This window comes from Chiloscyllium plagiosum, chromosome 12 (assembly GCF_004010195.1).
Source record: "Chiloscyllium plagiosum isolate BGI_BamShark_2017 chromosome 12, ASM401019v2, whole genome shotgun sequence".
In the NCBI taxonomy this organism is placed as follows: Eukaryota; Metazoa; Chordata; class Chondrichthyes; order Orectolobiformes; family Hemiscylliidae; genus Chiloscyllium; species Chiloscyllium plagiosum.
This window is the reverse complement of record NC_057721.1, coordinates 14491847-14515617: the sequence shown is the minus strand read 5'-3', so window position 1 is coordinate 14515617 and position 23771 is coordinate 14491847. Positions and strand designations below refer to the sequence as shown.

The 23771-nt window shown below is 42.1% G+C and overlaps 1 protein-coding gene across 44 annotated transcripts in view; it reads left to right on the top strand.

Moving 5' to 3' along the window:
• Nucleotides 1-23771, top strand: part of LOC122554996 (adhesion G-protein coupled receptor G2-like) — a 226179-nt gene that overhangs the window by 183579 nt on the left and 18829 nt on the right. For all 44 annotated transcript variants that reach the window (XM_043700548.1, XM_043700549.1, XM_043700544.1 and 41 more), the window contains 7 exons: nucleotides 2873-3047; nucleotides 5650-5806; nucleotides 9518-9661; nucleotides 10603-10731; nucleotides 11623-11668; nucleotides 17127-17230; nucleotides 22333-22457. In XM_043700548.1, the coding sequence (XP_043556483.1) occupies nucleotides 2873-3047; nucleotides 5650-5806; nucleotides 9518-9661; nucleotides 10603-10731; nucleotides 11623-11668; nucleotides 17127-17230; nucleotides 22333-22457 (880 nt within the window). The remainder of the gene's footprint in view (nucleotides 1-2872; nucleotides 3048-5649; nucleotides 5807-9517; nucleotides 9662-10602; nucleotides 10732-11622; nucleotides 11669-17126; nucleotides 17231-22332; nucleotides 22458-23771) is intronic.

The window sequence follows — 23771 nt, the reverse complement described above, 5'->3', positions numbered from 1 at the left end:
CCAATTCTTCTCAGCCTTGGTTATATACAGTGGTATATGTTTTGGTTATGTTATAACAGCAATAGGTAAGTATTCGCAAATGTTGAAATTTAAGGTATTGTTTGTTCCATTATATTTTTGGAAATTTACATGAGCAATTTACATAGACAGGTTGCTTTTTGTTAAATGTGGGGTTAGTTTAGCTTATCACAAGACCAGAGCATTCTATTGTAGAAACACATGAATTAGTAATAGGAGTAGGCCATTCAGCCCCTCAGGTCACCCCACCATTCAATGAGATCACAGCTTATCTCTTTTTGTTTCCAAGTCCACATTTCCACCAACCCCAACACACACACACACACACACAGACACATCTTAGCTGCTGCTTAGGCAAGGGAATCAATCTAGATTAGATTCCCTACAGTGTGGAAACAGGCCCTTCAGCCCAACAAGTCCACACCGACCCTCCAAAGAATAACTCACCCAAACCCATTTCCCTCTGACTAATGTACCTAACACTATGGATAATTTAGTGTGACCAATTCACCTGACCTGCACATCTTTGAACTGTGGGAGGAAACCAGAGCACCCAGAGGAAACCCACGCAGACATGAGGAGAATGTGCAAGCTCAACACAGACAATTGCCTGAGGCTGGAATTGAACCTGGGACCCTGGTGCTGTAAGGCAGCAGTGCTAACCACTGAGCCACCATGCCACCCCAATGTAGCCCCACCTTAAATATTTTTCATGACCTTCTGACCTATACTGCCTTCTGAGGCAGAGAGTTCCAATGTCACTCAACCTTGTGAGAGAAAAATAAAATCCCAAGTCTGTCCTTAAAGGGAGATATCAAATTTCAGACTCCCCAACAGGAGGGATCCTTTCAATGTCTATCTTGCAAGATCATTCAGCAACCTTTACATTTCAATCAAATAACCCTCTCATTCTAAACTCCAGTGGAAAGAAGCACCGTCTGTCCAACCTATCAAAATAAGTTAATCCACTCATTGTTTTTTTCTATGAGCTGCCTCCAGTACATTTTTATCCGTCCTTAAATGAACCACCGTATTCGATGTTCAAGGTGTGGTCTCATCAGTACCTTGTATAACTGAAGTATAACTTTATGTCCAATTCTTCTCAGTATAAAGAAAGGCATTCCATTAGCTTTCTTAATTACTTGCTGTATTTACATACTAACCTGTTGTGACAGGTGCACTAGAACATCATGATCCCAATGTGCTTCAAAATTCTGCAATTGTTTTCCATTTTGCTGAGACCTTTCTGTTTTATATTTCCTCTTGAAGTGAAAAACTTCACGTTTTGTCGTGTGGGATTCTACTGGCAGATCTTTGCCCATCCACTTAACCAATGTATGCTCTATCTGCAATCTCCTTAGGTGTTCCTTGTAGCATTCTCTCCTATTTATCTTTGGGTCATCTGCAAGTTTAATCAGCATGCCTTCAATCCTCTCATCTACATATTTTCTAATCAACCTGCTCAGAGATGTTATTCCACATGTCTAGAGCAGTTGGGATTTGAACCCAGACCATCTATCCTAGAGGTAAGGACACTACCACTGTGCCACAAGAACCCTCCTGGCTCTCATCTAAATATTTTCTAATCAATCTGTTTCACCCTCTGGAGAAGGTGAGACTTGAATTTGGAACTCGTGGCTTAGATGTAGGGACACCACTGCTGCACCACATGGACCCACTCCCACTCCTCTCGTCTCAGTCATTGAATTAAATTGTGAAAACCTGAGACACCAGCACAGATCCATGCCACACATTAGCCCTCTGTGTTGGAAGGTGTAAATAAAGTTTACTCAATATCAGCTGCTTACTGTGAATCCATAAGTCGAGTTCCTTTCAGTGCAATACACAAAACAACTCACAGGCTTTTTCTTCACTTAGTAGTAGATATCATTTGGTGTTGAAAGTCCCAGGCAATGAACATCTCGAACAAGAAAGGTTCTAATTAGTGGGCGGCACAGTGGTTAGCACTGCTGCCTCGCAGCGCTAGAGACCCGGGTTCAATTCCCACCTCAGGCGACTGACTGTGTGGAGTTTGCACATTCTCCCCATCTCTCTGTGGGTTTCCTCCGGGTGCTCTGGTTTCCTCCCACAGTCCAAAGATGTGCAGGTTAGGTGAATTGGCCAGGCTAAATTGCCCGTAGTGTTCGGTGAAGGGGTAAATGTAGGGATATAGGTGGGTTGCGCTTCGGCAGGTCGGTGTGGACTTGGTGGGCCGAAGGGCCTGTTTCCACACTGTAAGTAATCTAATCTAAATCATGCTTCCATGATACGCCAGAGCATTACCATCAACTAAAATCCTGGAAAGTTATATCTAACCCTATAACTGGGCAAACCCTATAAGTACTGTGATGACAAGAGCAAGTCAAAGGCTGGGAATTTGAGTGAGTGAGTTACCTCCTGTCCACTACCTACACGACACAGCTCAGTAGTATGATGATATACCCTTCATGTGCCCAAGTGACTGCAGTACCAACACTCAAAAGACTCAGTATCATCCATGACGAAGCAGCCCACTTGATTAACATCCCAATCATCACCTCTTGCAAGCATCAGCCTTATCCCAAAAAATAATGAGATGTAGAAATTATATGTCATCAGGCTTTTAGAAACCCACTGGAGGTTCAGAATTTTAAATTCAGAAATCTTTATCATTGTCATATTTTGAAGCAATAACACTTACTTATGAAGTGATTAGATTTTGAGGGAGTCTTTCTGTTCTACTTTGTTCTCTTGAAAACATTGTAAATCTTAATCATTTGATGTCTGAGAAGGAAGACTTTTAGATTAGCCAAGAGAAATGCGATGAAAGAAGCTATAATATTCCATCATCATTCCATTGTCTTTGTCATTTCAGAAAATCCACTCATGATTAGTCCTACAGATGCAAGTGCTGTTGCTTTAATTGTGAGCCAACTGGAGAAAATATTGCAACGGGAAAGCATAAATGAGGGGCTGGCAGTAACACTTATTAACACGATAAGCAACCTCATCAATGCTTCACTTGATGCTGTTGCCTCATCTTCCAGACAGTAAGTTAATTTGACAGAACACATTAGGTAATGCAGCCATTTTGTTTATTTTTCAATTGCTAATATATTTTCCGGGACCGTATCTATACAATTTGCACTTATTTAAGGGGTTGTTCGGACAGGTGAGCAAAAGCTCATCAAAGAGGTAGGTTTTAAGGAGCATTTAACGTAGTGAAAGGAATACAGAATGGGGAGACTTATGGAATAAAATACAGAGCATAGGTCTTAGACAACTCAAGACATAAGCATCAGCGGTAGAGCAAATGATGTCAAATTGAAAAAAGAGACCAGAATATCCTTCAAGAGAGTATTTGAATTTGAAGAAGGTCATGGAATTGAAGAGAGATCTGTAAGTGAGTATTTATTTTCTTCACAGTCTATGACCATAATAATTATGGGGAGGTAGGGAGGGACCTAGGAGTGTGTCTATGGCCTGGAAATCGGGAAACTCTGGGAAGGCAAAATCCTGGTGATTTTTAAATTAAAATTTCTTAACTCTGTTTCCCATCTGGCTATTGATCAGGAAAGCACACGGAGAAAACACCAGCTCTTGAAAAGATCAAGAATCAATAGAAATTGAGGGAGTTGAACATAGGGACAAAGGATTATTAAATGGTAGAAGTTGGCAGAATTGCAGCATGTTTGATTGGGGGGCAAAGAAAACCCTTTGCTTCTCTCGCCCCATAAGCAGTGCTGGAAAAGCACTTGCACAGAGTACTGGAGTATTTGCCTCCCTTTAACTCTGGGAAACTCAGCCTGCAGATGTTAAATTCAAGTGGTTGTTAAAATATGAGAAATTGAACCTCATTAGCATAATTTGTGATCTGCTTTGTAGAGTTGGTTGCTCAGGCACCCAAATGTGTAACATTTAGACCAGACATCAGCATTTTCATGGTTGGTTGTGTTAGCGCAGATGAAATGATATCAGTCCGAGCCCAGAGTGCGGCTCAACAATCGGTAACGTTTATTGATACAGTATTGGATTATGTAAACGGGTCCGGGTACTATCTGCTTGTCTCTCTCTGTGAGGGCTGGGGGCTAGCACCCCCCTTTGTTCCCTTGGGGTGCTGGTGTGTATTAGTCTGTTCGTTCCTGTCTGGTGGATGCCTGTCCTTTGTGTCAGGATGGTTCTGTATTGATGAATATGGGTGTGTTTCAGTCAGTCTCTTGATTTGATTAGGAGATGGGTTTCCATATTAATTAGCTCCGGAGTTTTGGTCTATGAGTCATGGTTAGTGTCTGGCCTAGTGTGGATTTGATCTGTCCTCTGGCTCCCATCTCCCGGTCATGTGGGCGGACCGGCAGCTGCTGAGTTCTGTGGGTTTAAGCTGCGGCTGCCGTTTAAAACACAAAATGAATTCCTATAGTTTTACCGATGTAGGCATAGTCCCGTGGCAAATGCGGGGCGGCTCTGATGCCTGCTTGCAGTTGGGTTTCACAGTTTATAACAAATGGAAATCCCCACTAATCCCAACCTTATCATTGTGGAAGGTCAACATTCTTCCTTTGTATTGACTGAACTGCGTGAATAAGATTTGATGCAGTTACCTACTAAATTAAAACCGAAAAATGCTGTCAATGAAAAACAAAAACAGAAGTTGCTGGAAAAGCTCAGCACGTCTGGCAGCATCTATGGAGAGGAATCAGAGTTAATGTTTTGGGTTTGGTGATCGCAGAACTGGGATTCTAAGGAAGGGTCACTGGACCCAAAATGTTAACTCTGATTTCTCTACACAGATGCTGCCAGACCTGCTGAGCTTTTCCAGCAACTTGTTTTTGTTTCTGATGCAGTCACTTGTTTGCTTAATGAATCCTTATCCATCATCATACGTACCAGAGTAACTGTCTCATCTTTGTGACCTGTTTGACTTTCTAATGTAGGATGTGTTTGACAGTGGAGTATTACATAAAAACATAAAACACTGGAACAGAAATGGACAATTCAGCCCTTTGAGCTGATCATTTAATGGGATCATGACCAATCTACTTTTTTTTCCTGCGCTGTCATATCCTTCAACATTTTCAAATGCATAGAAATTGGTCTGTCTCAGTCTTGAACCAACTCAATGACTGAATCATCTCCAAAAGACTCACTGCCTCCTGTTTTTTCTTTAAACGGAGAGGATTGGGCATGTTTAGTCAAAGAGTAACTTCAAAATGGAGTTTGATAGAGTTTGGACCCTAAAAGGGGTGTTTGCAAAAGGGGAGGAAAGTGGATTGATGTCAAAGCTGTGATCTTACTGAGTGATGGAGGAGCAATGTATGGCCTATTACTTCTCTTTTTTTTGATGTTATTGACCAAACATATTGAGAGAGAGGATGCACAGAGCCAAGCTTCCTTGGATTGGTACATTAGAACAGAACCTAAATTAGTCTTACTAGTGAACAGTTCTCTGCCTTTTTCTAGATGTTAACAAAGTACAATGAAATCCAGTAACTTGCCCAGAAACAGTACTTAAATAGAAGAACAAAAGGACCTTTCTTGTGTGGGTTTCTGTACTCATAATAAGGCATGAACATCTACCTGCATACCTTTCTCCCTATGTTATTCTTACACGATAAACCGTCCTTCTAGCTATTGATTGCGTTTTTTTTAAATTAGGATATTGAATATTGTGGACAGAATCGGCGAGAAGCTGCAATTTTCAACTGAGTCAATAAACATCACCTCCCCTTTCTTGGCTCTGGCTGTGAACAAAATCAATGCTACTGCCTTCGGCGGGGCAGACTTCAGCATCAGCAACATTACCAACCTGCAGGTACAACAGACCCAATCTTTCCACTCTGTTTATCAATGCGGTTGTTCCAAACCTATCTGGCTGGGTTCTGCAGTAATGACAGTGAGGTTAACAATGTTTGTTATCATTAACATGACACAAGGGCAGCCACGCCTGGGGACTGAACACATGCAGGTACAAACGTAAATCTGCCATTTGCTGTCCAGGATTCCATGTTCCTCAGATAGCTTCCCAAAATTGCCATGTCACCTTCTGATCACCAAACACATTGAATGGCATGACGTTCTTATACTTATGTAAAAACAATTACTGCAGATGCTGGAAACCAAATTCTGGATTAGTGGTGCTGGAAGAGCACAGCAGTTCAGGCAGCATCCGAGGAGCAGTAAAATCGACATTTCGGGCAAAAGCCCTTCATCAGAAATAAAGACAGAGAGCCTGAAGGGTGGAGAGGTTCTTATACTTATCTCAATTGCATGCTAAACTTGCTCACAAATGTTAGAGCGTGTATGTATCATTGTAAATCTCCTTTCAACAATGTAATATCATGTATTTATTACAAAACAGCCCTCTCCGGGACTGAAAATTAACTTTGAGGTGTGGAAAAACCTTTCAGATTTTACTGTATATACTCAAGTAAAAATCGATGTCATGTAAACATCGACCCCCTAGTTTTGGCCAAAATATCAGGAATTTTCCATATGTCTCATGTAAAAGTCAGCCCTATGTTCTTCACAGATAACAGATCAACATATATGAGTCAAGGTATACATAAGTGTGACACTGAGGGAATGAATTCTTTTTCTCATGCTATTATGTGTTCTGATGTACAATTAACACCAGTATTAGGCTACGGATTTCTTAAGTTCATTATCGGATGAACACTATAATTAGTATAACTAGTGAGATACAAAGTTTATCACACCATCATTTTCTATATAAGTTAGGCCCATATGCATTTCCTTCACTATAAATACCGTGCAGCTGTTGACTATTTCTCATGGCTACAGTGAGACTTTGAGAGTCAAACATCTGATAACTTTCTTTTAATCAGAAATAAAAGCTTAAAATGTTATTTTGAAAAAGTAAAACAGCAGTAGATAAGAGGAAATGGAGGGAAATGAAAGAATTTGCTGTGAAAGTTAAAGATGCATCAGATCAGAGTCAGGTGACAACCTCCCTTTGTGAGCAGCTCAGCGGATGTCAGTTCCCCTGTAGCACTTGTGGAATCACCATATTTCGTTGTGTTTTTTTAATTTGTTTTGAAGTCAGTTGGGCTTCTGCTAATGATATGGTATTTTGGACTGTAGCATGAATTTCAGTCCCTCAAAAATAGTATCCATGTAATAGTCAACCCCATAAATTTAGCCTTAACAAATAGTCTAAAAAATTCAACTTTTACACTAGTATTTACGGGGTAATTATCGTTAGAGATTTTAAATAATTAAAAGTGCTATTTTACTTTCTCTTGCTGAGCCTTTAAACTTATTCTTTTAATTCAATCTTCTATTTATCTTTCAATTTCTGTGGGGGACTTAAAATTGCATTAAATCTTCTAATATCTAGGTTCACACTCTTCTCATTCCTAAACTATTCTACTGAGGAACCTTGACTATCTGAATGGCACGGGCGGGGAGTAGTTTGTTCAGATAGTCGAACCTTTGGATAATCAAATGCCGGATAACACAGTTTAGTCAAGCATTGGAACCTTGCGATCTTCTCCAGATAATCCGAAACTCGGATAATGGGATGCTGGATAATCGAGGTTCCTCTATACTCAGTTAAGAGGCTGCACAGTTGCTTGTGCTATTCATGTAGGTTCTAGACTCCCAGTAGGGGACAAAGAGGGGAAATGGGTTGAATTTATAATATGGTTACTTTTCCTCTCTTAACCCCCTAGCCAGTGAAGTAGTTACTCCCATTCTTTACAGAGGTAGGCCAAAAGATGTTCCCCGTACCCTGATTTGTGGATTCAAATTTTTGAAATGAACCCACATAACATTATTTTAAGATAAAATTAAGAATAGTGTGCTCTAACCTGAGAGCTTCTGATATTAAGTAAACCTATTGGACTGTAATGTGGTGTCATGTGTCTTCTGACTAAAAACAAGGAAAGCATGACAAGAGTGGTGATAAATTAATAAATTACAAGATTTAGTATGAAAGGAATCAGTTCATGTGAGTTACAACTTCCTGGATGTTCGTGTCCAATAACAGTTTTCTCTGTGAGTTGGAGCCAATACTATTTCCTTCCTGCAGGCAAAGAGCAGGTCTCTTTCCAGCTAACAGCTTGGAGATAGAGAAGGAGGTTTTGAGGCACATTCTAATGCAGAGTCGAGAGTGTGCTGCTGGAAAAGCACAACAGGCCAGGCAGCATCCGAGGAGCAGGAGAATCGACGTTTCAGGCGTAAGCCTAACTTGGCCTGGAATCCTGCTGTCCCTCTGGAAGTGACCGAGAATCAGAGAATGGGAGTAGCAAACAATTCAACAAGCAGGGATTTCAGTCATGTGATAAAGATGGGCGTAATAAAGATGTGATAAAGAGGAGCTACTAGTGGGCTAATTGTAAGGTCATTAAGACAACAGTGTCACTTTACCTACCCCCTGTCAGAGTTGCACTGCAAATTGATGAGGTCACTATAATAGCATTAACATCTATTTTAGCAATAACATATTTTGATGTTGTCCTTTATCTGGAGCTGGTTTGTATTATAGCTTGGAGTTCAGCCAACTCAGGAATTCCATTAGGTGTACTCTCGGCTACTGAGGCATGCAAAGGTACTGGACAGAGGCTGACGAAACTTCTGTTTAAAAATAAAAGTTGTCATATTGCCCTGATAGGAGAAACCCTTCAAGCAAATCACTGAAGGAGCTGTCTTCCTGCTCCCTGCCAACCTTTGCATAAAAATAGCACCAGCCTCTTCTTCCCCGACTCACGCTGAGGTGCCACTTGCACTCAGCTGACAGGAGGAGGGCTGTCATTCTGCTAGTTACACAATTCCAAATTCTGCCATTTGTAATCATCACAGAGAATGCTGGGAAAACCGTGGCAGTGTTTGTAGAGAGAGAAAGAGAGTTAACTTTTCGTGTCCAGCATGAGTCAAAGGGTGTGGCATTGGAAAAGCTCAGCTGGTCAGGCAGCTTCCAAGGAGCAGGAAAATCGATGTTTCAGGCACAAGCCACTTATTAGGAATCCTGATGGAAGGCGTATGCCCGAAACGTTGATTCTCCTATTTGTTGGATGCTGCCTGACTGGCTGTGCTTTTCCAGCACCACACTCTTCGACTCTGATCTCCAGCATCTGCAGTCCTCAGTGTCCGGCATGACTCTTTTTCAGAGTAGTACAAGTGTAAACCCACTTCCTGCTTTTCTATGGCAGGATACTTGTCACTAGCCAGTCCTGTCTTTGGTAAAACTCTCAACTGGTGGGACAACATTAGGGACTCAGTTCAACCCAGCTTCCCATAATATTACAACATAGAAGGAAACAGTGTGAGAGAATTCAAATGGATTTGGGGATGAGGATTTTGGAGATGAGGCAGGTTGAACATGGTACAGCCTCCATGTGCTCCTCCCTACCTGATCTTCCTGTATTTACTACATTAAGACAATCCAATAGCCCCAAAATAAACTGAGGATGATGTCCTGTTTCCCTCCTTCAGCATTTTGTTAAAAGGAAACAAACAATTTGTCTCTCGACATTCTGTGTATCCACACTCTCTTTTCCTTCAGGACTCTCTAGATGAAGGATCACCTCAGGCAGGTTTTGCAATGATTGAACTTCCATCCTCCCTATTCAAGAATCTCTCTTTAGAGGAGCTGGATAGCGTTTCAAGAATTCAATTCTCTTTCCATGAGAAACCAACATTGTTCCAGGTATCTTTCCATTTGTTGATTTTGTTAAACATTTTTGTTTACACTAGACCATAATGCATCCTCAAGAGCTTCACATTAAGATTAAGAATGAGAAAGAATTGGGCTCAGACATTTCAAAATCCTTGAATTTCCTGGAGTCTTTCACCATTGGAATGGCACTACATGGCATTGCATAAGACCTAAGGAATTATTATAGTCATAGAGAAAACAGACCCTTGGGTTCAACTTGTCCATGCTGACCAAATATCCTAAATAAATTTAGTCCCATTTGCCAACACATGGTCCATATTCCTTTAAACCCTTCCTATTCATGTTACCCATTCAGGTGCCTTTTAAATGTTGCAAATGTACCAGCCTCCACCACCTCATTTCATACACACACCACTCTTTGCGTAAAACAGTTGCGCCATAGGTCCCTTTAAATATTTCCCCTCTCACCCTAAATCTTCTGTCCCTTAGATCTGGACTCCCCCACCCCAGGGAAAAGACTTTGTCTATTTATCCTATCCATGCCCCATATGATTTTATAAACCTCTATAAGGTCACGCCTCAGCCTCCAATGTTCCAGGGAAAACAGCCAAAGTCTATTCAGCCTCCCCTTCTATCTCAAACTCTCCAACCCCGGCAACATCCTTGTAAATCTTTTCTGAACCCTTTCAAGTTTCACAACATCCTTCCAATAGCAGGGAGACCAAAATTGTGCACAATATTCCAAAAGTACAAGTCAAGCCATTGCTCATATTACCTTACTTCTTGTCACATTTGCCCTGCCAATCCAATGCCCTTTCTGAAACTGTACAAAATTGATTGTTAGTGGCAGATTGCCTAAGATTCCTTGACCTATTTTCTTGTAATTGATCAGGGAGCAATGCATCTTTTTTTTTCTGATTAGGTTTACTGTTCTTCTGGTTTTTAACAAATACGTTTTTTTTTCATTTCAGGATTCCAACATTACCAACACATCTATGTTGAATAGTCACATCATTGCATCCAGTGTTAATGCAAATATCAGCATCAGTGACTTGGCGGATCCAGTCAAAATCACATTCAAGAATCTTCAGCTCGCTCAGGTATAACTGAAATCCGGAGCTCCTGTTCAATTCACACAAATGCCGGACATTATATTGCTAGTCAGTACAATGTGATCATTTGCTTTCAGTTGTGAGGGATATGATTCAAATATTAAATTAAGAAAGCTTATTAGTGGCTATAAGACATTTTTTAAGAATCCCTACAGTGTGGAAACAGGCCATTCAGCCCAAGTCCACACCAACCCTCTGAAGAGTAACTCACCTAAACCAATTCCCCTAACTAATGCACCTAACCTACATATCTCTGAACACTGCAAGCAATTTAGCACAGCCAGTTCATCTAACCTGAATATGTTTGGACTGTGGGAGGAAACCAAAGCAAACCCACGCAGACACAGGGAGAATGTGCAAACTCCACACAGACAGTCACCCGAGGCTGCGAATTGAACCTGGATCCCTCACATTGTGAGGCAGCAGTGCTAACCACTGAGCTACCATGCCACCCCAAATTGCTACAAGATGGTAGGTTATGTGGTTATGTTCTAGGTGGATTAATAGCTAAGGGAGTTTAATGTGGACAAATAAAATAAGAGAGCTTAAACAGGAGGAATATATACACCATGGATGGCTGGGCATGAATTTTCCTAGGGGGATATTGAAATGGCTGAGAGGCATTAGCTGACATGTTGTTGGCCATGCCTGCAAAATCTGAGGTGGCAAGAAAAATGGCAAATATCAATCTAAGGCAGGTATCAGATCGCATCAATTCAGCCAGAAATCATATGGCATCCATTTGTCTCTTTTCCCAATATGACCAATGGAAAAATTGTACAATGTTATGCATGGTTAACTCTGTATAAACCACATACACGGTACCTTTTATTTAATTACTAAAAGATTAATTATTAACAATATGTTCTGTAATTACAGGATAATCTTACTGTGGAGTGTGTATTCTGGGATTTCCGGAAAAACAGTGAGTAATTCAGGCAACATTTAAACAGACAAACAATATTATATTGATTTAGCACTTGTTATAGTCTCGGGCTTTCCCAAGTGCTCCATAACTAATCCAGTAATTTTGGGGGTGTAGTTGTACTATGGGCAAGAACAGCAGACACAGTTTGTATGTGCTAAAATCTCACAAATAGCGACATGTGGCACGTGTTCATATAATTGGACAAAAAGCCGAAAGAACTGCGAACGCTGGAAATCTGAAACAAAAGCAGAAATTGCCAGAAAATCTCAGCAGCTCTGGTAGTGTCTGTGAAGAAAAATCAGAGTTAACGTTTCAGGGTTCAGTTGGATTTCTTCAGAACTGATGTTAGCCAGAAAAAGGATAGTTTTTTTTTAACAGAACATGGGATGATGGGAAGGGGAGAGAGTAATCAATAGGTGGAGTTTGATTCATAAGAGAGAGAAAAACAGTTGGACAGGAAGTCAGTCTGGAGGAATGAATAGCTGCTACTGGAGATAATTAGCACCTGACAATGAGTAGTGTGCGGTAGCAGCTCGTATAATGACAAGGCCTGGCGTGTGGGTGTGAGGGAAAGCCTTAATATTGTTGAACTCTGGAAGGCTGCAGGGTTTCCAAGCTGAAAATGAGATGCTATTCTTTCAGCTTTTGTGTAGAGCTTTGCTGGAGCACTGCAACAGGCCTGAGACAGAGATGTTGGCTAAGAAACAGGATGGTGTGTTGAGGTGGCAGGCAACATGAACTAGCACCTGACCAGCACCGACCAATCAGGAACTGTGCTCCCTTTTCCCCTCTGTGACAACAGCAGGAGGCTTTCCCAGAATGGGTGGCTGTTGGCTCCTTGTGAGAAGAATGTGCCTGAACCAAAACTAGGCCCGAAAACCCGCCACACTCGATTTTAAATCTTCATTAACTCTGATTTCTCTCCACAGATGCTGCCAGACCTGCTGAAATTTTCCAGCCAAATCTGTTTGTGTTTCAGATAGTTGGGGGCTGGACTAATAGTTGAAATGGGTGGGGCTGCCTTATGAGGAAAACTTGAGCAGATTAAGCTGGTATCTCCTTGTGTTTATAAGAAAACAAATAGCCTTGGATGAAATGTAGAAGATCCTGAGTGCTCTTGACCAGGCTAAGGTGGAGAGAATATTTGCGCTTGTTGGAGAATCTGGAACTAGGAGTCACTGTTTCAAAATAAGGGCTGTCCATTTGAGAGAGAAATGAAGAGAACATTTTTTTTCCACAGTGGTTCGTGAGTCTTGGGAGCAGTCTTCCACAAAAGAGAGTGGAAAGCAGAGGGGTGAATGATTTTACAGCAGAGGGTGATGACTCTTGATAAGCAAAGGGGTGAAAGGTTATTGGGTGCAGGTGGGAATATGGAGTAATTGGCCAGCAATGATTTCACTGAATGGTGGAGTCGACTCAAGTGACTCAGTGACCTACTCCTATTTCTAAATCATATGTTTGTCTAGATCTGTATTGAATGAAGATTGATCATCATTCCTAGAAGCAGGCTGCACCATTGACTGCCATCTGCACTATCTGCATGGGATTATTTGAGAATGCACAAAAGTAGGTTCCCTGCTGAAAGGATTTGAATCAGAGCCATCCTCGTTGTTGCATAGTTCATGGCTGATAAAACATTAGGATTCCAAGTTTGCACAATTTATATGCAGGCCTCCTCTTTGCTATTTACTCTGCCTGCCAACAGGTGTTTGGCTGTGAGATGAGCCCCACACCAGCAAGGTTAAGCATCCAACAACTGCAGAATAGGACCTTTTCATTTTTACGAAGTACTCTGGATTGTTATTGGAGGTGCTAAAGTGATTTAGAATCCCTACAGTTGGAAACAGGCCATTAGGCCCAACAAGTCCACACCGACCCTCTGAAGAGTAACCCTCCCAGACCCATTCCACTGCCCTACTACTCTACATTTGCCCCTGACTAATGCACCTAACACATCCCTGAACACTGTGGGCAATTTAGCATGACCAATTCACCTGACCTGCACATCTTTGGATTGTGGGAGGAAACCGGAGCACCTGGAGGAAACCCAGAGAGACACAGGGAGAATGTGCAAACTCCACAGTCATCCAAGGCTGGAATCGAACTGGGGGTCCCTGGCACTGTGAGGCAACAGTGCTAACCACTGAGCCACCGTACCACCCATCGTGTCCATAGTAGACAAATTTCTTGAATTTGCAAGAGAATGTGCCATGTTCTTGAGTGGGGGTGGTCAGAGGTGCAGGTGACCTGGCAAAACCAAATACAGCTGTTATGGTGGTGACAGTGGTGTATCCTCTGTCTGCTACATGAGCATGAGCAAACTGGCTGAATGAACCGCTACCACTGCTCAATGTGCCCATTACAATTGAAGATGTTGCCATTAGCTCCCTCTTTGACACAAAGATAAACTTTCCATTTGATTTTGCTTTCCCCCTCTCCTTCCTTTCCCTGTATCTGTTCTTCCTGTAAATCATGATGGTTAAACCTCTCACTTTTTCCAGTTCTAATGAAAACCACAGGAGAAGATTAGTTAATTTTTTTAACCAGTTCAGAGTTGACAGGCCAAAAGGGCTTTTTTCTTGTACTGTACATCACTGTGACATTCTATCTTGCTTTGCCTCCCTTCAGCTCTCCAAACATTGCTTCAAGACCTATGTTTGCTTTCTGATCAGATTTCTTGATTATTCTACTACCAGTATCTTTTTCTCCTTCCATTATTGTAATATATTTGGAAAGTCTGCTGCATTAAAGGTGTTAGAAATCCAGATAGTTGTGGTAGCATGCTACCGAATCCTGACAAGCACTTCTCTCAGAAGCAGCTAATCTAATCATAGAATCCCTGCAGTGTGGAAATTGGCCATTCAGCCCATTGAGTTCACACTGACACTCTGAAGAGCATCCAGCCAGACCATGCCGCAACCCTAACCCCATAACCCTGCATTTCCCATGGCTAATCCACCCAGCCTGCACATTTCTGGAAACTATGGGCAATTTGCCATGGCCAATCCACTGAAGGTACACATCATTGGATTGTGAGAGGAAACCCATGCAGACAGTTGCCCCAGGCTGGAATTGAACCCAGATCCTTGACACTGAGGCAAAGTGCTAACTACTGAGCCACTGTGCTGCCCTGTGCTTGATCAGTTACTCTGTACTAGTCATGCTCATCCCCATTCCCATAATGCAGCTGTTCACTGAACTGACCTGTTACTAACAATCACTGAACCCAGTCTCATGTTTCTGCCTCACGTCACATATCAACTTAGACCTTCTGTTGTTGCTGATCCGGAGCAGAATTATGAAAGTACACCCTGGCCTCAATCAATCAATTTGATAGCCTGGGGATCATTTTCCTGAGGGATTCCCTGATCTCCTCTGACAAGGCTAAGAGTGGAGACAAGGAATGGCTGTAGCAGCAGTCTCTATTGTTGTATTATAGTTCACAATATAAAACACCAGGATTAATTTCACACTAAACCTGGCAGCAACTTCATAGGCTCTTGGACCATGTCATTTTTAGTGTTGTATATGGGTCTGAAGCATTAACACTTAATTGACTGCAATATCCACCGTCCACTGTAAAGATGAACATAGAACACAGAACAGTACAGCACAATACAATAGAGGCCTTTCGGCCCTCGATGTTGCGTCAACCTTTTATCCTACTCTAAGATGCAAACTAACCTACATACCCTTCATTGTACTGTCTTCCATGTGCCTATCCAGGGGTTGTTTAAATATCCTTAATATATCTGACTCTACTACGCATTCCACGCACCCACCACTCTGTATAAAGAACCTACCTCTGATATCTCCCCAAAACCTCCTCCAATCACCTTAAAATTGTACCCCCTCTTGACAGCCATTTCCGCCCTGGGAAAAAGGCTCTGACTATCCACTGTATCTATGCCTGTCATCATCGTGTACACCTCTATCAAGTCACCTCTCAACTTTCTTTGCTCCAATGAGAAAAGCCCTAGCTTCCTCAACCTTTCTTCATAAGACGTGCCCTCCAGTCCAGGCAGCTCCCTGGTAAATCTCCTCTGCACCATCTCTACAGCTTCTGCATCCTTCCTATAATGAGGCGACCAGAACTGAATACAATATTCCAAGTATCGTCTAACCAAGGCTCTATAGAGCTGCAGCATAACCTTGCAGCTATTAAACTAAATCCCCCCGCTACTGAAAGCCAACACACCATATGCCTTCTTAACAACTCTTTCAACTTGGGTGGCAACTTTGAAGGATCTATGGAAGTGGACCCCAACATCCCTCTGTTCCTCCACAGTGCCATGAATCCTGCCTTTAACTCTGTAATCTGCATTCAAATTTGACCTGGCAAAATTAATCGCCACACTTTTCCAGATTGAACCTCCATCTTCCAATTCTCAGCCCAGTTCTGCATCCTGTCAACGTCCCGTTGCAACCTACAACAGCCTTTCACACTATCCACCACTCCACCAACCTTTGTGTCATCGGCAAACTTACTAACCCACCCTTCCAATTTCCTCATCCAAGTATTTATAAAAATCACAAAGAGCAGAGCTCCCAGAACAGATCCCTGCGGAACACCACTGGCCACCAAGCTCCAGGTAGAATACTTTCATCAACCACCACCCCTCTGTCATCTTGAAGACTTGGTGGAGTAAAGCAGAATAGACAGAGGTAAAGCAAGCTCTTCCTGACTGTCTTTGTAATAATGGAGAGAATATTCTTACAACCGGCAAGTAGTTATTTACAAGACCAGAATATGGCTACCCTTTCGTACATGTTAGGTCATAAACTCTTAGGCTGGAAGCATAAACAACAGAGAGCAACAGCAGTCTCACAAGTGGAAAGTATTGCCAGGAGTCAAAAGGAGTTATATATAAAGAAAGAAATTAGGTTTTTACAAAAACAAAAATTGAGGAAGTACTGACTGACAGATTGTGGCCATCTCTGTTATGCCTAACTGAGCTACAGACAAGATTGTTGTCATGCAGTACATCCATCAGGATACCCTATGTAGCCAATCCTGCTCGGTTGGAAACAGAAATATTGTTAGAAATTGTTAGAAAGCTCAGCAGATCTGGCAGCATCACTGGAGAGAAATCAGAGTTAACATTTTGGGTCAAGCAATCCTTCCTCAGAACCAATCTTGCTCAGTTGCAGTTAGCCAAATATCTGAACCCCACACCCCCAATCCCAGGGTCTTAATTCTAGCTGCAGACCTGCTGGTAGCCTCACTACTGCCTTATTGGCTTGTGGTGTGGCCAAATGAAATCCCCAATGTCCCAACAAGATTCCACCCAGTGTTTCAGATCAATGACTCAGATTTTCACCTGACCTGCTGAACTTTTGATGTCCAGCTTTTCTTGTACTTATTACGGATTTCCTGTATTTTGCCTGGTCGGAGGGCAGGCAAGAACTGACCCTCTGACAGTTTCAATCATTATACATTTTGGTATATTTGCAGATGGCAGTGGTGGATGGAATTCGCAAGGTTGTACGACAGCACAGATCACATCAAATCAGACTGTATGTGAATGCAATCATCTGACCCATTTCGGTGTCTTACTGGTATGTAAACTGTATGAAAGAATCCCCCAGCCAGCTTTTGTTGAAATTGGACTGATGTTAAATATGGAGAAAGTGAAGACTGTAGATTCTGGAGATCAGAGTCGAAAAGTGTGGTGCTGGAAAAGTACAGGCGGTCAGGCAGCATCCAAGGAGCAGGAGAGTCAACATTTCAGGCGTAAGCCCTTTATCAGGAATGCCTGACATTCCTGATGAAGGGCTTTTACCTGAAACGTCGACTGTCCTGCTCTTCAGATGCTGCCTGACCTGCTGTGCTTTTCCAGCACCACACTTTTTGACTCTGATGTTAAGTATGACCTAATTGGAAAGTTCAAAGTACAATAATTCTGTCTCATTAGACATAAGTGGTTCAACCTGAACTAGTATGGAGCATACAGTGCAGACTAAAAATATATTATTTTTCTTATATCCAGTAAGAAGAAATGTGTTTCACAATCTCAGAACTTGTCTAAGGAGGGACTTTTGAACTGTACTGTAAAATGGGGCCAAGTTTTGGATCATAAGATCTCACAAAATGACAATTTGTTGTTTTGTGCCATTGGTTACACAATAAACATTTGCAATAAACATTCCCTATTAGCACCACATACAAGGACCTCACGCTGCTCCTCTTGGCCTGGCTGCGTGTCCTCCATGCCTGTTTTTTCTGAAACAGCTATGGACATCATTCACTGTCCCTGAAAGTGAGGAGGACATTTGCCAAATACAATCCCTAGCATGAACTTGCACATGGAGCTCTTTACTCTGAGGAGGCTATTGAACTCCATGGTGAAAGTGAGGACTGCAGATGCTGGAGATCAGAGTCAAGAGTGTGTTGCTGGAAAAGCACAGCAGGTCAAGCAGCATCCGAGGAGCAGGAGAATCGACGTTTCGGGCAAATGCCCTTATTGAACTCCATGGTCCAGGCTGACTAGCTGACAGTGCTTCAGTTGAGACACAGGCTTCTTTTGCCCAGAAGGTTTTTATTGAAGTACTTAACATTTTTTTTTATCTATTCAGTATAAGCCCTTAACCTGACTGTAGGTTTGGTAAAATTCATTGATCAGAAAACGCCAGCAGTCTGATCAGACATTTCAATTAAACTATAGATTGTTTGCTGTCAGATAATCATGTTGCAAGGCACAGCAGGATATAATCAGCAGAAAGATGGTCAGGACCAATATAAATAAATGCTTCCATGTGTTAGATTAGTCTAGAGACTTAACATCTCAGTACCTAAAAGCTACTACGATAATTTAAAAGACAAAAATAAAATTAACTACTTATGTTCCCAGTTTATTCCGATGTTACTAGTAGGGAACTGTATTTGATATTGAGCCATAGAGATGTACAGTACAGAAACAGACCTGTTGGTCTCACTCATCCATGCTGACCAGATGTCCTTAATTAATGGAGTCCCATTTGCCAGCATTTGGCACATATCTCTCTAAACCTTCCTATTGATGTAGTATCCCATTGCCTTTTAAATGCTGTAATTGTACCAGCCTCCATCAATTCCTCTGTCAGCTCATTCCACACACCCGCCACCCTCTGCACAAAACATTGCCCCTTAGGTCCCTCTCAAGTTAAGCCTATGCCCTCTACTTTTGAACTCCCCTACCCTGGGAAAAGACTTTGGCTGCTCACCCTATCCATGCCCCTCATGATTTTCTAAACTTCTATAAAGGTCCCCCCTCAGCCTCCGACACTCCAGAGAAAATAGCCTCAGTCTATTCAGCCTCTCTCGAAAGCTCAAACCCTCCAATCCTGGTAACGTCTTTTCTGTTAAATCTTTTCCAAACTCTTTCGAGTTTAACACCACCTTTCCTATAACAAGGAGGCCAGAATTGAAATGAAACAACATCACCAACTTGTTAATTGCTTGATTGTATCCAACAATCAGCTAACTACATCAGGTAAATTGACTGGACAACATTCCAGCGACAAATTCAAAACCGATTTATTGCCTTACTAATATTTTCATTGCAATTCAGATCATTGAGTTTGCATGTGCATTGAGTTTGCATACCACATTGTTTCTTATCTAACAAACTAGCAGCTAATGGAGGGAAAATTGTGCAGAAGGTGAACTAGGTGCAATGGTACATCCTCCTGAATCCCTAGCCATCCTCTGACACAGCCAGGGTGTGTATGACCTCACCTATCAGTGCCCTTTGCCTCTGTGTTACCACTGCATGGTCTGCCTATTCTCATTAAAACTACTTTTGCCCTTATCAGAAAACATACTGTCAAGTTTATACCTACAGCATGAACATGTGCTTAAAAAGAGTTGTTAAGATCCTCAAATTATATTAAATATGAAGTATTTGTGATCAAATAGCAATTGTAACTAAGAACGTATGAAGTACATCCTGAGGGTTAATAATTCATATTAATTGACAGTCATATTTGATTTTGATGTAAATTCCAGAGTTATTATGGAGTCTCTGAGTGCTTATACTTTTCGATAAGAACCCGCAGTATGCCAGCATTTTTCCTTCTTAAACCCTCTTTTCTGCCCCCTCTTTTGGGTTACCTTATGTGCACATGGTTCTCCAGAGCTGCAAACAGGGCTCCCGGTCTCCTGCAACCTATTAAAATGATGCAGCAGTCGAGACAGAATCTAACTATAATCTGTCATGGCTCTCTGTTTCTCCCACTTTCCTGGGAGGAATTCAAAGTACTGGCAAAAAGACAAGACTCTTAAAAACAAAAGCTCCATGGCTTACTAAACAGGCTAAGTGTAATACAGCAGAAGAGGAGACTTAGGATGTTGCAAAGGCTAATCATAAATTTAGGAATTGGGAGGATTTTAGAAATCTACACAAAGCCATCAAAAATTGATAAAAACGAAAGAGTAAATTGAATGAGAGTAATCTAGTTATGAACATAAAAACTGACTGTGAGAGTGTTAGAGGTATACAAAGGATACAAGCTAAAATAAATTTTGGTCCCTTAGAGGCAGGGTCAGGAGAAATTATTTGGAATGAGGAAATAGCAGAGACATTCAACAGATATTTTGTGCCTGTTAGACGCAAGGAATGTAAGGTGACCTAAGGGCCAACAGTGAAGAAATTAAGGTGATTAAAATCAGCAGAGGAAAAGTATTCAAAAATAGGAGAAAGATAGAAAATTCAATCGAGTAATTCATTTCCACCTGCAGCCCACTTCCAGCAGCTTGTCGATGATGCAGACCACATGTGGAACTCAGTATGTGGGGAAGTGGGTAGGGAATTCTGATGAAGTTGATTCCTGATGAAGGACTCTTGTCCGATCCATCAGTTCTCCTGCTCCTCAGATGCTGCCTGACCTGATGTGCTTTTCCAGCATCACACTCTCGACTCTGATCTCCAGCATCTGCAGTCCTCACTTTCTCCTAGTGGGTAGGGAAACCAACAGTTATGAGAAGTCAAGAAGAGGGGAGGGGATGGGAGCATGGTTCCCACATCCAAGACCCTGCAAATTGGGGAAGACCGTAGTCCTGAAGAATTTAACATTGGAAACAGATAATCATTTTCTTCTTCCATTTCCCTCCCAGGAATTGGCGAGCTTGACTGGCTGACTGGTCAGGAAAAACAATACAGTTGGGAATAACAGAGGATATTCCTAAGTAAGTGGGGGGAGAGAGAGAGAGAGAGAGAGAGAGACCCATGGGTTGGGATAAGGATTGTGCTATGGGGGAGGTTCCGATCCTGGTGGAAATGAGAGACAATCCTTGGCAGAAAGGATCCACTGAGAAAGCCAGGGAAGAACTCCTGCCTTCCAAAGAGTGTTTTTCCCATTGCTGGATTTCCTGAGTCTAGAGAAATCCAGCCAGTAGCAGGTAAACCTAACCCTAGGTTCCTACATGCATGGTGGTGCCCAAGTTAAATACATCCGCAAAGAATTCCATCTGCCAAAGTGGGTCACAGGAAGACATCTTACCTGCTTAAAAAATGGTGGTTGATGCATTGGCAGCTTTTTGAGGTGCAAAGTGTTTGATTTTGAAATCTCCTGTGCACTCTAATGCTGAAACCAGATGTGGACAGCCATGCTATCTGGACCCATAAAGACCCAGATCAAGGAGCCAAGGGAACAAGAGGCTGAAGGGTGGGTTCTTTGGGCAAAAGGGAAGTGATATGGGAAGGACGACATCCTGGGTGGGTGTAGGAGTAGAGATTTGCACAATATGCATAAGGGACCCACATAAAGGTTGTAACCAGCCCCCGATCCCTTCCTTCCCACTTTTTAACCAGTGATAATACTCAGGTTCAGTTGGCATGTTGCCCGCTAATAATACTTTTTAAAGTGGCGGGCAGACTGCAAACTTTGGCATTCATTTTAGGTCGAAAATGGGTGGGAAGGAGATGAACTAGAAGCTCTACATATCTTACATGCCCCCCCCCCCACCCCCACAGCGGTAAATAAAGTGCTTGATGGAGTCTGTAAAGTTCATCCCAGGGTTTTACAGTGCTGTATATTGATGCCTGCATTGGTACAATGCATGGCTTGTTCATCTGAATTCCTGTTAAGTGTTTAGCTGCTGTTATCACCAATCGTGATTTCTAGGCATATTTGTGCTTAACGTGTAACTTTGGTGTTGCTGTATTTAATTAGATGAAACAAGAGTTCTAACAGACAAAAGTACTTTGCTGCCAGAAGGAACATGTACACACATTACGCCTGTTCCAGCTAAACAAAATAGCAACAGTCATTCTCTGATTTATTTCTCAGGACCAATCAATTTAAACATAGCCCGGCCATTATCTATCATTCATTATCAAGCTGGTGTGTTGCCCAATAAAATTCCTCTGCCAGTCAGAGTCTACCAAACGGCACTTTCCTCTCATACTATACATAAACCATACAAAGTATTATTGATTTTTCATTGCAATGGTATTTCTTGTGAATTGTCCTCATAAGTACAGGGTGAAAGGTTTTGATGAAATGTGTCTTTTTCGTCATCAATATAAAAACTAAATAATTCCAATGTAACCTTACATTGAATCGTTTACCTTCCTATCTCTTTCATGTGTAACTTGAACTGCAGACATTCGCAACTTTCTGCTTTATATTCCAGTTTCGCAGGATCGTTTTCTAACCTCCAATTTTGTGGCATTTTGTAGGCGATTTCCAGAGAACCTATAACTGATCGTGTCCAGCAGCGAATTCTTAGTTTCATCACCTACATAGGATGTGGCCTTTCTTCGATTTGCTTGGCTATGACCTTGGTGACATACCTCATTTTTGAGTAAGTTTGCTTTCCTTGTTACAAACCATCATTAACTCAAACACTGAGAGATTCCTTTCCAGAAACATCATGTTGCGGTTTGAGATGCACTTGAAACAAATCTCAGCTTCTGACCTGTTTTGCATCTGTAATATGGCATGGGTTTGTTTGTTTTTGCTGTCAGGGTTGGCTTGGTCCTGTAATAGTGCTCACATCTCGGGCGGCACGGTGGCACAGTGGTTAGCACTGCTGCCTCACAGCGCCAGAAACCCGGGTTCAATTCCCGACTCAGGCGACTGACTGTGTGGAGTTTGCACATTCTCCCCGTGTCTGCGTGGGTTTCCTCCGGGTGCTCCGGTTTCCTCCCACAGTCCAAAGATGTGTGGGTCAGGTGAATTGGCCATGCTAAATTGCCCGTAGTGTTAGGTTAAAGGGGTAAATGTAGGGGTATGGGTGGGTTGCGCTTCGGCGGGTCGGTGTGGACTTGTTGGGCCGAAGGGCCTGTTTCCACACTGTAAGTAATCTAATCTAAAAAGGTTGAGGTTTCCAGTCTACAGCAAGACTTGAACATTAAATAGGAAGTTAAAAATCACACAACACCAGGTTATAGTCCAACAAGTCTATTTGGAAGCACTAGCTTTCAGAGTACTGCTCCTTCATCAGGTAGCTGTGGAGCAGGATTATAAGAGACAGAATTTACAGCAAAAGGCTACAGCTGCTCCACATCTACTTAATGAAGGAGCAGTGCTCCAAAAGCTTCCAAATAAACCTGTTGAACTAGAACCTGGTGTTGTGTGATTTTTAACTTTGTCCCACCCCAATCCAACACCAGCACTTCCACATCATTAAATAGGAAGTGTACATTGTCATGATTAAAAGAGGCGTTAAACCCTGCCTCCCTAATCAGGTGGATGTAAAATATTCTTAAGGTACTTTTCTTTTAAAGATGACAAAGATTAACATCACACCTTATATTTATGTCATGCGCCGACAGTAAAATGACTTGAGGCTTTGGAAATTGCAAATGTTGGGGGCAGGGGTGGGTGGTGGTGATGGGCTCTAAAAGCCATGCCTCACAGATCCCTTGCTCCTTCCCAAACCACCTCCATGTGATACCCATTCTACCCTCCCTCACCTCCTTCTAACAATCCAAAAATCTGATTGGCCAACAGCTCTTGGGGTGGGGGCAGACTATTATGATTTCTGCTGCCAGGGTAATTAATCCTGAAGAAAGCGCCACCTTCAGCCACTTTCCACAATCTTTCAAAACTTAAGTCTCCCAAGCGGCACGGTGGGCGGCACGGTGGCACAGTGGTTAGCACTGCTGCCTCACAG